General features: G+C 40.2%; 1 protein-coding gene across 2 annotated transcripts in view; it reads left to right on the top strand.

Annotated features, from left to right (window-relative positions):
• Nucleotides 1-11,506, top strand: part of USP49 (ubiquitin specific peptidase 49) — a 60,460-nt gene extending 48,954 nt beyond the window's left edge. For both annotated transcript variants that reach the window (XM_073320479.1, XM_073320480.1), the window contains 3 exons: nucleotides 529-637; nucleotides 3,998-4,203; nucleotides 4,955-11,506. In XM_073320479.1, coding sequence (XP_073176580.1) covers nucleotides 529-637; nucleotides 3,998-4,203; nucleotides 4,955-5,145 — 506 coding nt within the window. In that variant the 3' untranslated portion in view covers nucleotides 5,146-11,506. The remainder of the gene's footprint in view (nucleotides 1-528; nucleotides 638-3,997; nucleotides 4,204-4,954) is intronic.
• The last annotated feature ends 2,315 nt before the right edge of the window (nucleotides 11,507-13,821 follow it).

Below are 13,821 nucleotides of genomic sequence, written 5' to 3' on the forward strand. Positions count from 1 at the left end.
CGCTGTCTTTTATCTGCCTGTAAAGCTCCGTACACAGTTCTGGTGCTGTATTTAAAAAAAAAAAATATCCACAATGCTTTTTCAATAACTTGGGGACAACCTAGCATTATTTAACATTGAAACTGGCTGTATGCTCTGTGGTCCCAGCCATCTCTTTATCAGCCCTGTTGTACATCGCAGTGTGAAATGTTAACAGAAGCAGCCTGAAACTGATAACTGAAGGCATGAAGATTATAAGCAGCACAAAAATGTGAAGTTGTGAATATTTTAAACAGCATGGTTTACCATTCCAACAAATCCATGGGGTTGGAATCCTCCTGCTTAGAAGTTGCAGATGCAGGTGTTTGTAAGCAAAACTTCCCCTGGTGTACCTCTATCCTTATTCACTTTGTATTTCGCTGGTAAGTCTTTGCTGTGAGCTGACATGACTAAAAAGGAAGAAGGAAGGGTTTGTCATGTGCCGCTTCCTCTTTTGAAGACAATTTACAACTCAACCTATGTTTTATGCCTTTCTTAAACTTTTTGTAGGCAAACGACGGAAGTCTTCTCCTAAACCTCTTGTTTTGAGTGAAGCTAAAAAGCAGTTAATGATCTACAGACTACCTCAGGTCCTCCGGCTGCACCTTAAACGATTCAGGTGAGTTTTGCGGGCCACAGGTAGTGTTTAGCAAGGGAAATAGTTGCATGGAAAAGATGTGCTACCTTCTTTTTGGACATGAGTGGTTCATACACACTATGAAATTATCTTATTTCCTGCATCGTGCAAGCAAATAAAACATCTTACACGCAACAAATGTTTAATTCACAGTACAGGTGGCTTGTGTACTCAGCGTAGTGTTCTTATTAAAATGGGTATCTTGCTCTTAGGCTACATTTCCGCTTCAAGCTAGGGGGGTGATTCCCCTGCTCATGTACACATGCTTGTGGTAGCTCTCATTGAGCCAGCACAAGTATAAATAACAGTGCAGCCGCAGTGGCATGGGTAATGGGGGCACAACTGAGCCATGCCAAGTACAAACCCACCTGAAACTGGCAAATATGTACTTGGCTCGGCTCACCCGTGCTTTTATTGCCACTACTCATGCTATTGTGGCTGAACTGCTATTTATATTTGGACTATCCTGATGAGAGCTAGCGTGAAAGTGTGTACACGGGCTGGAGAATCACACCCCTACCTCTGTTGTATAGACATAGCCTTAATGTTTTTGCAAATACAAATACTGGTCAACGTGTGTAAATATTAATATAGTACAACTATGTATCCTTTGTGCAGTGCATTCAATGCCTGCCTGAGTTTGCAGCAGCCTGAAACAGCTCCAAATTGACTCTATTCATTCAATGGAGTTTCTGATTATGACCGTTTTAAATATCAACATTAATATCTATTAAGCCCTGGTAAAAGTGGGGATAATCATGAAAAGTTGCAGTCTATTGAGAGGTTTCAGAGTAACAGCCGTGTTAGTCTGTATTCGCAAAAAGAAAAGGAGGACTTGTGGCACCTTAGAGACTAACCAATTTATTAGAGCATAAGCTTTCGTGAGCTACAGCTCACTTCCTCAGATGCATATCGTGGAAACTGCAGCAGGCTTTATATATACACAGAGAATATGAAACAATACCTATTCCCACCCCACTGTCCTGCTGGTAATAGCTTATCTAAAGTGATTTCCAGCACAAATCCAGGTTTTCTCACCCTCCACCCCCCCACACACAAATTCACTCTCCTGCTGGTGATAGCCCATCCAAAGTGACAACTCTTTACACAATGTGCATGACAATCAAGCTGGGCTATTTCCTGCATAAATCCAGGTTCTCACATCCCCCCCACCCCCATACACACACAAACTCACTCTCCTGCTGGTAATAGCTCATCCAAACTGACCACTCTTCAAGTTAAAATCCAAGTTAAACCAGAACACTTGGGGGGGGGTAGGAAAAAACAAGAGGAAACAGGCTACCTTGCATAATGACTTAGCCACTCCAAGTCTCTATTTAAGCCTAAATTAATAGTATCCAATTTGCAAATGAATTCCAATTCAGCAGTTTCTCGCTGGAGTCTGGATTTGAAGTTTTTTTGTTTTAAGATAGCGACCTTCATATCTGTGATCGCGTGACCAGAGAGATTGAAGTGTTCTCCGACTGGTTTATGAATGTTATAATTCTTGACATCTGATTTGTGTCCATTTATTCTTTTACGTAGAGACTGTCCAGTTTGACCAATGTACATGGCAGAGGGGCATTGCTGGCACATGATGGCATATATCACATTGGTGGATGTGCAGGTGAACGAGCCTCTGATAGTGTGGCTGATGTTATTAGGCCCTGTGATGGTGTCCCCTGAATAGATATGTGGGCACAGTTGGCAACGGGCTTTGTTGCAAGGATAAGTTCCTGGGTTAGTGGTTCTGTTGTGTGGTATGTGGTTGTTGGTGAGTATTTGCTTCAGGTTGCGGGGCTGTCTGTAGGCAAGGACTGGCCTGTCTCCCAAGATTTGTGAGAGTGTTGGGTCATCCTTTAGGATAGGTTGTAGATCCTTAATAATGCGTTGGAGGGGTTTTAGTTGGGGGCTGAAGGTGACGGCTAGTGGCGTTCTGTTATTTTCTTTGTTAGGCCTGTCCTGTAGTAGGTAACTTCTGGGAACTCTTCTGGCTCTGTCAATCTGTTTCTTTACTTCTGCAGGTGGGTATTGTAGTTGTAAGAAAGCTTGACAGAGATCTTGTAGGTGTTTGTCTCTGTCTGAGGGGTTGGAGCAAATGCGGTTGTATCGCAGAGCTTGGCTGTAGACGATGGATCGTGTGGTGTGGTCAGGGTGAAAGCTGGAGGCATGCAGGTAGGAATAGCGGTCAGTAGGTTTCCGGTATAGGGTGGTGTTTATGTGACCATTGTTTATTAGCACTGTAGTGTCCAGGAAGTGGATCTCTTGTGTGGACTGGACCAGGCTGAGGTTGGTGGTGGGATGGAAATTGTTGAAATCATGGTGGAATTCCTCAAGGGCTTCTTTTCCATGGGTCCAGATGATGAAGATGTCATCAATATAGCGCAAGTAGAGTAGGGGCTTTAGGGGACGAGAGCTGAGGAAGCGTTGTTCTAAGTCAGCCATAAAAATGTTGGCATACTGTGGGGCCATGCGGGTACCCATAGCAGTGCCGCTGATCTGAAGGTATACATTGTCCCCAAATGTGAAGTAGTTATGGGTAAGGACAAAGTCACAAAGTTCAGCCACCAGGTTAGCCGTGACATTATCGGGGATAGTGTTCTTGACGGCTTGTAGTCCATCTTTGTGTGGAATGTTGGTGTAGAGGGCTTCTACATCCATAGTGGCCAGGATGGTGTTATCAGGAAGATCACCGATGGATTGTAGTTTCCTCAGGAAGTCAGTGGTGTCTCGAAGGTAGCTGGGAGTGCTGGTAGCGTAGGGCCTGAGGAGGGAGTCTACATAGCCAGACAATCCTGCTGTCAGGGTGCCAATCTCATTTTGGAAACACGGTGGTAGGTTTTCATCTATGGAACTTGCTCCCCCTGGTAATTTATCTGACCCCCACTTTTGCCACTTCTAGGTCATGTTTTTGTTCTGTTTTTTCCATAATATAACAGATGCTGAAACTACGGTTGGAAAGTGTCTTTTTGACTGATAAACCCAGCCCTAGTGTACTTGTTATGGGGGAGTATGCTTCGTATTTGGGGAAGTTTATATCCATAACTGAATCTCGTAAGTGGTGCCGAGACAACACATTTATATGGGGCTATATTACACTTAGAGCATTTCCTGGGATTATTTCACACCAGTCTACAAACTATAATAGACTTCAGAGTGGGAGCAAGAAGAAAAACATATTTAACATCTACCTCTCCCCTTTTGAATTCTTCAAAATCTCTTAGTAGGAGCAGGTTACTGGTCCCATCCCCACTTTTCCCCAGCTCCCTACCACTTTATTTCTTTGTAAAGTCCTTGAGTGTCTGGGGGGGTTTATTTTGATTGCATACATTTGTGTTGCAGGTGGTCTGGACGTAATCACCGTGAGAAGATTGGGGTCCATGTCCTCTTTGACCAGGTATTAAACATGGAACCTTACTGCTGCAGGGACTCTCTCTCCTCTCTTGACACAGAGACCTTTGTCTATGACCTCTCCGCTGTGGTGATGCATCATGGTAAAGGGTTTGGCTCAGGACACTACACAGCATATTGCTACAACACAGAGGGAGGTGCGTGTGCCTTATTACTGGGGAAACAGATTTTAAAAGTCTGTTTAATATTTTGTTCCATAGACTTAGTGTATTTTAAAGGTTTATAGTCAGAGCTTTAAATAAAATTTATTGCCATTCCATAGCTTTATTTCCAGAGTGTATTGCTAGTAGCATGTATTTGCATAAGGACCAAAGACTGCTTTTCCTTTCCCTTCCTTGTAGCCCACTGGGATGGCTTTACTGCTTGCTTCGTACCATCGGCGTTTCATTGTCTTGTGCTACGTAACTCGATTGTGCTGCTCTGGTTGGCATCTTTCTGACCCTACTTGGGATGGGGAGATAACACAGAAAATGTGCTGAAACTGGAGCTGGACTAGTCATGAATAACATCCACAGTGTTTTTCTAAATTCTCGAACACTTACCTCTTTCCACAGCATGAGTATTGATACTACTCTTCCCCACCTTATTACAGAGAAGGGAGAATTATAACTAGGCCTGTCTTGAAAGCTTTTAGTTTTTGTTAGTTGAGGAGGTTTTTTTAGGATATAATAGAAAATCAAGTTACAGCTCCACCACATAGTGGTAAACTGGGTTAATAGCATAGAAATGCTATGCAGGCCTGCTAACCTGCAGGTTAAAACACCTCTCTTTTCCCCCTCCCCTGGAAATTCCCATTTCTTGTGATTGTTTTTAGGGTACATTTATAAGAGACAATCAAAAGGATTATGGTCTCGTTACTAATGTCCTCTTTCTTCCTTTGGTTCCTAGGTTTTTGGGTCCACTGCAATGATTCCAAACTGAATGTATGTAGCGTGGAGGAGGTGTGCAAAACCCAGGCCTACATTCTTTTTTACACTCAAAGAACAGTGCAGGGCAAAGCAGGAATCTCAGAAACACAACTCCAAGCTCAGGTGCCGTCCAAAAACAGCGATAAGGACAGAAGACTGACATTCCCATGATGGGAAGCATTAATAACTCAACTGACTCTCTCAGTTTTTTAAACCATTGGTGTTCACACATCATTCCTCTTCGTAGGAATAAAGGCTTACTGCAGGAACAGATCAAATCACCATGTTTGCCACCCCAGGGTCCGGAAAAATGCCTATCAGGCTGTGCAATTCCGTCATAGAAAATTGTAGTCAGAATCTTTTCTTCTTTTTTTTTCATTGGTAAAACTCACTTTCCTCAAAACAGCCACAGATGCCTGGTATCGTTCATCTTATTTCAAACAGAAATTAAATGAAGCATGTAAAGTAAGTACAACCCATTTGTTCATCCAGAATACAAACCTATCAAACTGACTCCCAAATTCGCTAGTAATTAATACGGATTACAAAAAAGATCTCCAGAAAAAATAGAGGTACAGTAGAATCTCACTTAACCTTCATTCCCTTGATGTCAATGATATTCTCTGGTGTGAATCACTTACCCAGTCCCTTCCCACCTGTGTTTGTCTGAGTGGTTTCAATTTCCCCAAAATATCTTGAATAGGTGGAGTTGTATTTTTCAAAAGGCATTCTTGCTGGAGAGTCTTCTAAGGCCCTTTGCCCTAGGAAAACGTTTCACCAAGCCTTAATCACATTGTCTGTAACAGTGCTGAAAACATTTTGAAAATAGATTAGTGCACATAGGACACCACCAGTAGAGGAAGGGACTAGAGGATGCCCATTACTGACTTCCATTGTCAGCAACGGATCATTTTCTGAGTATTGACAGGGCCTAAATTTAACATTGGTACACACATGGCAGCATTTTTCTTTAACTGGACTAAATTGACTTGGAAATTTAGTGTTCACTTCTGATATGGAATGTGATAAATGTGGTTCTGCTCTGGAGAGAGATCATGTAAAAGTGGAACCTTCTGATTGATCAGATCTGCCCCAGTACATGTTCAGAATCCTGTCTGCAGACGTTAGCAGCAAAAATAAGTGTGAGTTGTTTTTTATTCCTGTTAGCACTACAGTGCCAACGCAGCTATAGGGGAGTGTGCTGGATTTTGGGTTTTTTTTGTGCATAAACACAATTGCTTACTAAATTCCAACCTGTTACGCTTATGCAAGTTTGTTGAAGACAATGAGATTACATAGACATTATGGAGGGAAGAATTTGGCCAGCCACATCTTTATTTCAAGTGGTGGCTTGGCTCTCAAATCCCAGTTTGAGTTTGCAGAGCTGCAGACTTGTAAAAACATCTTTATACTTGCAATCTGAGCTTGGTATAGAAATCACTGAAACACAGCAACCATAGGGCCTCACGGTACCATTTTAGTCTCTTTTCTCAGTAGAACCACACTTAAAACATTTATTTAGTTTGAGGATTGTGCTGTCCATGTTCAATTTTAGAGATCAGACCTGAGAGTTCGAAAGAGGGTCTCTTGTTCCCTGTGCAGTCAGTCTTGTTTGGTGGAGATGGCTAAGGTGGAAACTATTTAAAAATCCAGTGGGACATTTTAAACCTCAGAAATTTAAACTTAAAATCCAGATAAAAAGTCCTGAAATCATTGGTTTTCCTTCTTTCCTTTTATTCTTGTCAGCATTTGCCCACCATATATAAACTAATTGGCAGAGCCATCCTGTTGTTCTACAGGGTGGGATAAATTTCCTGAAGTAATACCCTCTTGCCATTGCCACTATCATGACAATTAACCTCCTGTCTTAAGGGCAAAACAGACTCTCCTCTCAGGTTGTTGTTAATCACTCCAACTATCCGGGAGGGAGGGAGCAGTATGGCAGGGCAGACAACCAACTTCTTTCCTGTCACCAGAGCAAAGACTGAGTGTGTCACCTCAAGGAGACACTGGTCTTCACTGTCCTGGAGAGTGGGAGTTGCTCAAGAATCCATGTTTCCTGTATGTCTGAGCAACGTGTTGCTTTGGAGCCTACAAAAATTGCCTGGTTTTGTTTTGCTAGTAACTGTAATTTCAGAATTCTACATTTTCACTCACTGGAGGCAGAGCAATTTGAGGCAGTCCCATAGGTGCTAATGAAATTTGTTTTGTTTAAAAAAAAAAAAAAAAAGCCTTATCTGTAACTAGGCTTGGAAGGATTTGATTTTTATTTCTTATGAATTCTGACAGGTATTTGTTTATTTCCTAGATGTATGTACTGGTTTTTTGGGGGGCAATTCAAGGAAATAAAAACAAACCCCATAGATAGTAACTATTCAAACTGTAATGGGCCAAATTAAGACAGAATGTAAGGAGATTCAACTCCACTGAATTCACTGCAGTCCAAATTTGGCCCAGGGAATGTAAAAGTTGAGGTCCGTAAGATTTAGAAACAAAATCATGCAGCTGTGATTATCAAATATTTATAAGCATGATTGGTTCTTTGCTAATACAAAAAGTACATACTTATTAGTCCAAACAATATTTGAAAGCAAAAAGTAGAGAAGAGAAAGCTGAAGTACTAAAATACCTTTTTAATCTTTTTTGGGGGTGGAGGGAGAAATAGATATTTTCCAAAGCACTGATTATCCTTCCAAGCCTATCAGTTCTTTTAAGATGAAATTGGACCCATTATTTAACAGAAAGTAGATTATTTGCTTTTAAACAGCAGATTCACAGTTTACCATGACTGATGACCATAATGGCAAATTTACTTTCTGGAAACTCCTGCCATGGTAACGCTGTTATAGAAAAGTCTATGATATAAAGGCAAACCACAATGCAGCATTACAATTGTTACTGCAGTGAGCCTAGACTTATCACTATGAATGCTCATCTTTTGACTGAGTGTGTTGCATTAATATTTGAATTCAGGTAGTAATACAGTTGTCACTTGAATTGAGTAGGTTGCAGAGAGGGAAGGGAGGCTGGAAGGAGGGTGTACATTTAGCCATCAATGTATCAGATTTCCCAAGCAGATTTGTAGCATTTGCTGTTGACATCTTTTGAGATTAGTGGCCTCTCCATATGATATTAACCCAGTAGTGCTGAGATGTGGAGAAATTGCAGTCAGAAAAAATGACTTACCCTGGTAGGGAAGGAAATAATTATACTTTAAATTAAACTTGCTTTTTCCAACACTGTGAGGTTTCTGTAATATTTAGCTTTTATTTGGAAGCGATAGCGTATAGCATTTTTTATGCTGTTTGGTTTATATTTGTCTACTGCAGGCTTCTTTATATAAGCATCGCCCAGTGCTCCCACTGTGCTGTACACTGTTTTATAGTGTCCTGGTTGCCAGAAATTCTGATTGGAAGTTACATGTCTAGGTCAATAAGATGAAGATGTTATTTGCAATTACAGTGAAGTCCACTTAAGTGAATGCTTGACAAAAGTGTAACCTATAAAATAAACTTTGTCCCTCCTTAATCCTATGAGTCAAATTATGCTCAGACACTGGCATATACTTAGAGTAGCTCAGCTGAAGTCAATTGAATTACTCCAGATTTAGGTCCCTATCCTGCAAACACATAACATATGGGTGCTACCTGAATCATGCAAGTAGTCCCATTTACTTTAATAAGACTACTCATGTGAGTAGTTATGTACAGTAGTTATGTTGGCAGAATCAGATCCTTAAATTGGTGTAATTAAGAGCAGAATTTGGTCCTGTATGGGTAGTTAAAATTCTTCAATTTAAAAAAAGAAAAAATGGGTGGAACAGGCTAATATCTCAATTCTTTTTTAAATGACTGGATGAATAAGAAATTATGCCTGCTCTGTATAAGTTTATTGGCTTGATGGAAACCATTTGCAAGAGGTTGCTGCTGCATATGCAAATACAAGGATGTCGATGACCAAATTTGTAAGGCTCTGAAGCAGCAACTAATGCTAGCCTTAAACCTTGGAGTGCTACAGTAGACGAAAAATAATTGTCACCATTTTTTCTGTCCTACCTTTGCTCCTGTGGCTTTCTAGGAGCCCAGTCCTGTCAGGTGAACAGAGCCTCCTGAGAGCGGTGGTGCTGAGCAACACCCAAAGCTAATGGGAGTTGAATGTGATTGGCACCTTTCAGGATAGGCCTCTAGAAGCATAGGAAGCTGCTGTAAATTAATGAATTACTTATACTCGTACGTATGTGCAGCTTGAAATATGGAGGCACCACCAGCACCTCCTTAATCTATTTAAATCTTAAGTAAACCAGTTTTATTTCACTTAGTTTTTTAAATATGAAAATCTTAACCTGACCATGAAGTTGTAAATTTTAAGTCCCAAGGTCTGCTGGAAAACATTATCTTAGGCTAACGTCACCACTAGCAAATTAATTACAACTACTTCCCAGTACCTTACTCTCTTACTGCCTGCACTGCCAAGTTACACTATGCACTGGGCGAAGAGGAATTTTAATGCAAAATACTGAAAGCTGACAAAGTTTTTTGTAGTCTACTGACTAGATGAACTCCAGTTTGATAACTTCAAACATTGTCACAGGTGAGGCAGTAGATAGAATAATGCATATTAAACAGTCTGGGACTGAGCTGTCATATTGGAATTGTTCCCTTCCGGGTGACAGGACCACCTCCACACAGTTAAGAACTTCCAGACATCTTGAGTGTAGAAATAAAATTGGAAATGGTAAAAATGTTAAATGTGTCCTATGGACTCGTAAGCAGAGATTATTTTTGTTTTTAAAAGCCAAGGCTTCTAGTGTAAATAGTCTCCCTGCCATACAGAAGCTCTGATAGAATATGCTTAGTTACTTCCCAGTGGGAGAGACAAGCAAGTGGGTGTTGGCTGCCATCAAAATACCCCAGCATAAAATGGGAGAGGTCAACAGTATTACAGACTGAAAAAAAAAGGGGGGGGGGCAGGAATGGAAGACTGGGAAAAGGGTTAGTTTTACCTACTGATAAAGCTTTGTGAACTAATTTTTATATGATTCATTAAATTTGGTGCCTTGTATCCAATTACATTTTGCATGGGACCGAAAAGTTGGGAGTTTTAAAAGAATTTCCCCTCTCATCATTCAAGTGGCAGACAAATCTGTATGTTTTTTACAAGTACTTTTCAGTGTCATTGACATTTTTACATTTCATATCTGTTTGTGAATGAAGAAAAACAGTTCTTACCAGCAAGTTCAGAACTTGATATATTTTGGTGTACATGTCTGAAATCTCTGTGTTTGTAATAACTCAAATGACTACTTGTTCAAAGGCAGAACATGTTTGTTTGTTTGTTTGTTTGTTTGTTTTTTTATTTTCTTTCTATGTTACTCAGACCACTTCCAATCAGGTCAGTAAGGTTACGCCTCTCAAAACAAGAACCTTATTTATAATAAGACCTGTGTTATATGAGGGATAAAATCTCCACTTGCAGCATTTTGGTAGAGTAGTAGGAGTTTTGGAAAGGCCTTTCTGATTTAAACATATTGACTGATGATTGGAGACTTAAGAAGGGGAGGGAGGGGGGAGAGAGAGAGTTACCTTTGACATGGTACTATTTGCACAGATTTACCAGTTAGCAGTGTAGTAAACAATCCCACAATACTGCAGTTTCATATGCAAGATGCACGGTTGTTTAAGGTGGCTAAATATCTCTCCTTAAACTGTAGATGGTAAAATCCCAACTCCTGCTCTGAATGCTGCCTTCTTTTGTGTCTAATCTCTGCACCTGGTTTGAGATTAGCCAGGGAGGAAGGAGTTGAGTAGGAATTTCTTGCCTGTGGGAATATAAAACCTAAACTGGGAGGGTTTTTGGTTTCTATTACATCAATATTGATATCCATGTATTTACAAGTGGGAATGTGAAGCATTCTTGCAAGTTTTTAAATTTATAAAACCACAACACAGGTTTCATGATCAAAAACTGCATTTGTTAGTTACCTGTACCAATTTGTAATTAGTTGTCTTAGTTAATTTTAGGGTATGCCTTGGGCCATTCCTTCCATTGTGCTTATTTTATTTTGTGTGTATGTATGAGTTCCAGTTGTTCTAAGAATAATTTGTATGGTTGGCCAAAATGCTTTCAAATGGAACTTTTAAACTGGAACAAGTCTTCTTAAAAATGTTTTCAACTTACATTTCCAAAAGGAAAAAAAAAATGACCAGCCCAATGGGCCCAAGACTGACTTTAACCACTGTTAACTATTTATTGTTTGAAGCTTGTGCACGAACAGCTCTTTTACTGAATTCTGTTCAGGTTGGAGTTTGGGAAAGGGAAGGAGTTAAAAAAACAACCCACTGACAAAGCTGAAGTGACCACTGTAAAACGTTTTGGAGTATATGTAGATGAGGCAGGAAGAGTTTAATCACCAGAGGATCCAGCAGTGAATGCTTTTGTGTGTGGGTGGTGGCGGCAGCAAAGGGCATAAAATCAAAGAATGGAATCTGATCAGCAGCAAAATCCTAACCCTTGAGGGCCTGCCACTTAACCATTCATTCTACAAAAAGTATAAGTTTAATGGAAAACTATTCCTTCTCAGAAACTATCCACTCACTTCTCTGGAGATTTAAAGAAAAATATAAAGGAAGTCACCTGCTTAAACCCCACAATGGTCACTTGGAGGTAAAAAAGGAATGAATAGACAACTAATAGCTTGTACTTTGATTTAATATTAAAAAATTATGGTTAAGCATTTCAGGGTAGAAAACTATTGCCTTAGATATGAGAGAGAAACTGAACTCTTTTCATGTTAAAATTAAACTCTGTAGAGAACTTTCTGATGCTGGCTTTTTGCTTGATGAGCAGAAAGAACATCTAGGGCCTGAGATGGAACAGCAGTTAGTGCACTTGTAATTAGAGTCTCAATCTAAGAGCTTGTCTACATGGTAGGGTAATGCATGCTCTGGGAGTGTAATTTTTTGAAGTGTACTGTGTGTTGCACATTAATAGGTCTGGTCTGCACACATTTTCTATCAGCATAACTTTTAGTTAGGGTTGTGTAGTTTGGTTCTTTTAAACCAATAACTAAAGTGATACGATGTCCTACGTGTGGCTGGGTGAAAAGTGCTTAAACCAGTATGGCTTATTCCCCTTCTCATTTGTGGAATAAGCTGCAGTGGGATACGTGTATAACAGCAGCCACACTGGAGAGTGGGGGGGATTGTATCACTTTAGCTATACCAGTATAGTTAAACCACTACAACTCTTGTGTGTAGACAAGGCCTAACAATGTATCTATCAAAAGAGACAAGCTAGAGCCTTAAGTGAATGACTTTTTCTGCCAGCTTTTCCTGCTCTAGTCTAGAATCTGTCCCTTTTTAAACAGTTGCCTAGCTACACCTTGGCACCTTTCTGATTGGATAAGTAATACTACCTTTAGTCTGTCTAACTCAGTACTCCTGATCTGGCAAGGCTACAACTGTATACGCTCCTGCCTAATCGTATTAGAAAGCCCTTACCACTTGACAGTACCATTTGGCCTAACAATTAAAATTCACATAGGTACAGATTTCCCCCTGCCTCAAATAAACCACACAAATATGTGAAAACTCAACTTTGAGTAAGTGTTTGAGGGGCCCCTTGCTGGCTGCTGCCAATCAGAAGTGACCTTGATACTGGCACCATGAGGAGCCCATGGTGTGAAGTAGAACTGATCCATTTTAACTTAGCTTTAAATAAGCATTTACAAATTAAGGGGGAAACTTACTCAATGCCATAACTATTAGTGTCCATTAAAGAGAGAGTTCATATGAGAGGAAAAAAGTTAGCTAAATTGTTTGCCTGAAATAAAATCCCCCTCAATGTTTTTCCAAGAGTTTTCCCCTTTTTAATGTTTTAAAATCCAATTTAAACAAATGTTCACATAACAGATAAACTTCATAGAATATCAGGGTTGGAAGGGACCTCAGGAGGTCATCTAGTCTAACCCCCTGCTCAAAGCAGGGCCAATTCCCAACTAAATCATCCCAGCCAGGGTTTTGTCAAGCCGGGCCTTAAAAATCTCAAAAGAAGGAGCTTCTACCACCTTCCTAGGTAATGCATTCCAGTGCTTCACTACCCTCCTAGTGAAAAAGTTTTTCCTAAAATCTGACCTAAACCTCCCCCACTGCAACTTGAGACTATTACTCCTTGTTCTGTCATCTGCTACCACTGAGAACAGTCTAGATCCAGATTGTAAACTTAATTTACAAGTTCTGATCATGGATTTCCAAGCTTCTTTATGGAATAGTGATTAAGTTTGGGATTTTGAAGAGCCCTTGGATTGGCCTAATTCTTCTCCCATTAAATCAATAGGAATTACACCATTGACTTCAATAGGAGCAGTTAAACCAGGGCCAAGTACTTTTTAAAATCCCATTATAAAGTAACACTTTGCTTGGTGATCATTGGAAGACTGCTGTTCTTTAAATATTTGCCAAGGCTGGAAAGAACAGTTTTCTTTTAACATTAAACATTCTCTTGAAAGCACAAATGAAGGATGGATGTTTCTTTTGCTTTTTTGAGCGAGAAACCCAAAGTGTGAAGGGGAAAAAAATAACTTGGCCAGACATTGGCTTTTCAGTGACTTTTGTGGGGGGCTTTAAGTCAAAGCTATGTGTAGCTGTACTAGAGGCTTCTGCTACCTGATCAATAATTACCTAAGCTGATACACACCATGCTCTGGTAATTAACAAGGCTGTCTTAGCTGCAAGGACTTTCACAGATGATAGCTAGGAATCTAACTAATTGCTGGCCATTTCAGTGCATAGATGTATTGGTGAAGGACTGCTCCTAATCTTATGGAAGTTAAACGAGCTCTATTTCAGG

Source organism: Lepidochelys kempii, chromosome 21, assembly GCF_965140265.1.
Source record: "Lepidochelys kempii isolate rLepKem1 chromosome 21, rLepKem1.hap2, whole genome shotgun sequence".
NCBI classification, from domain to species: domain Eukaryota; kingdom Metazoa; phylum Chordata; order Testudines; family Cheloniidae; genus Lepidochelys; species Lepidochelys kempii.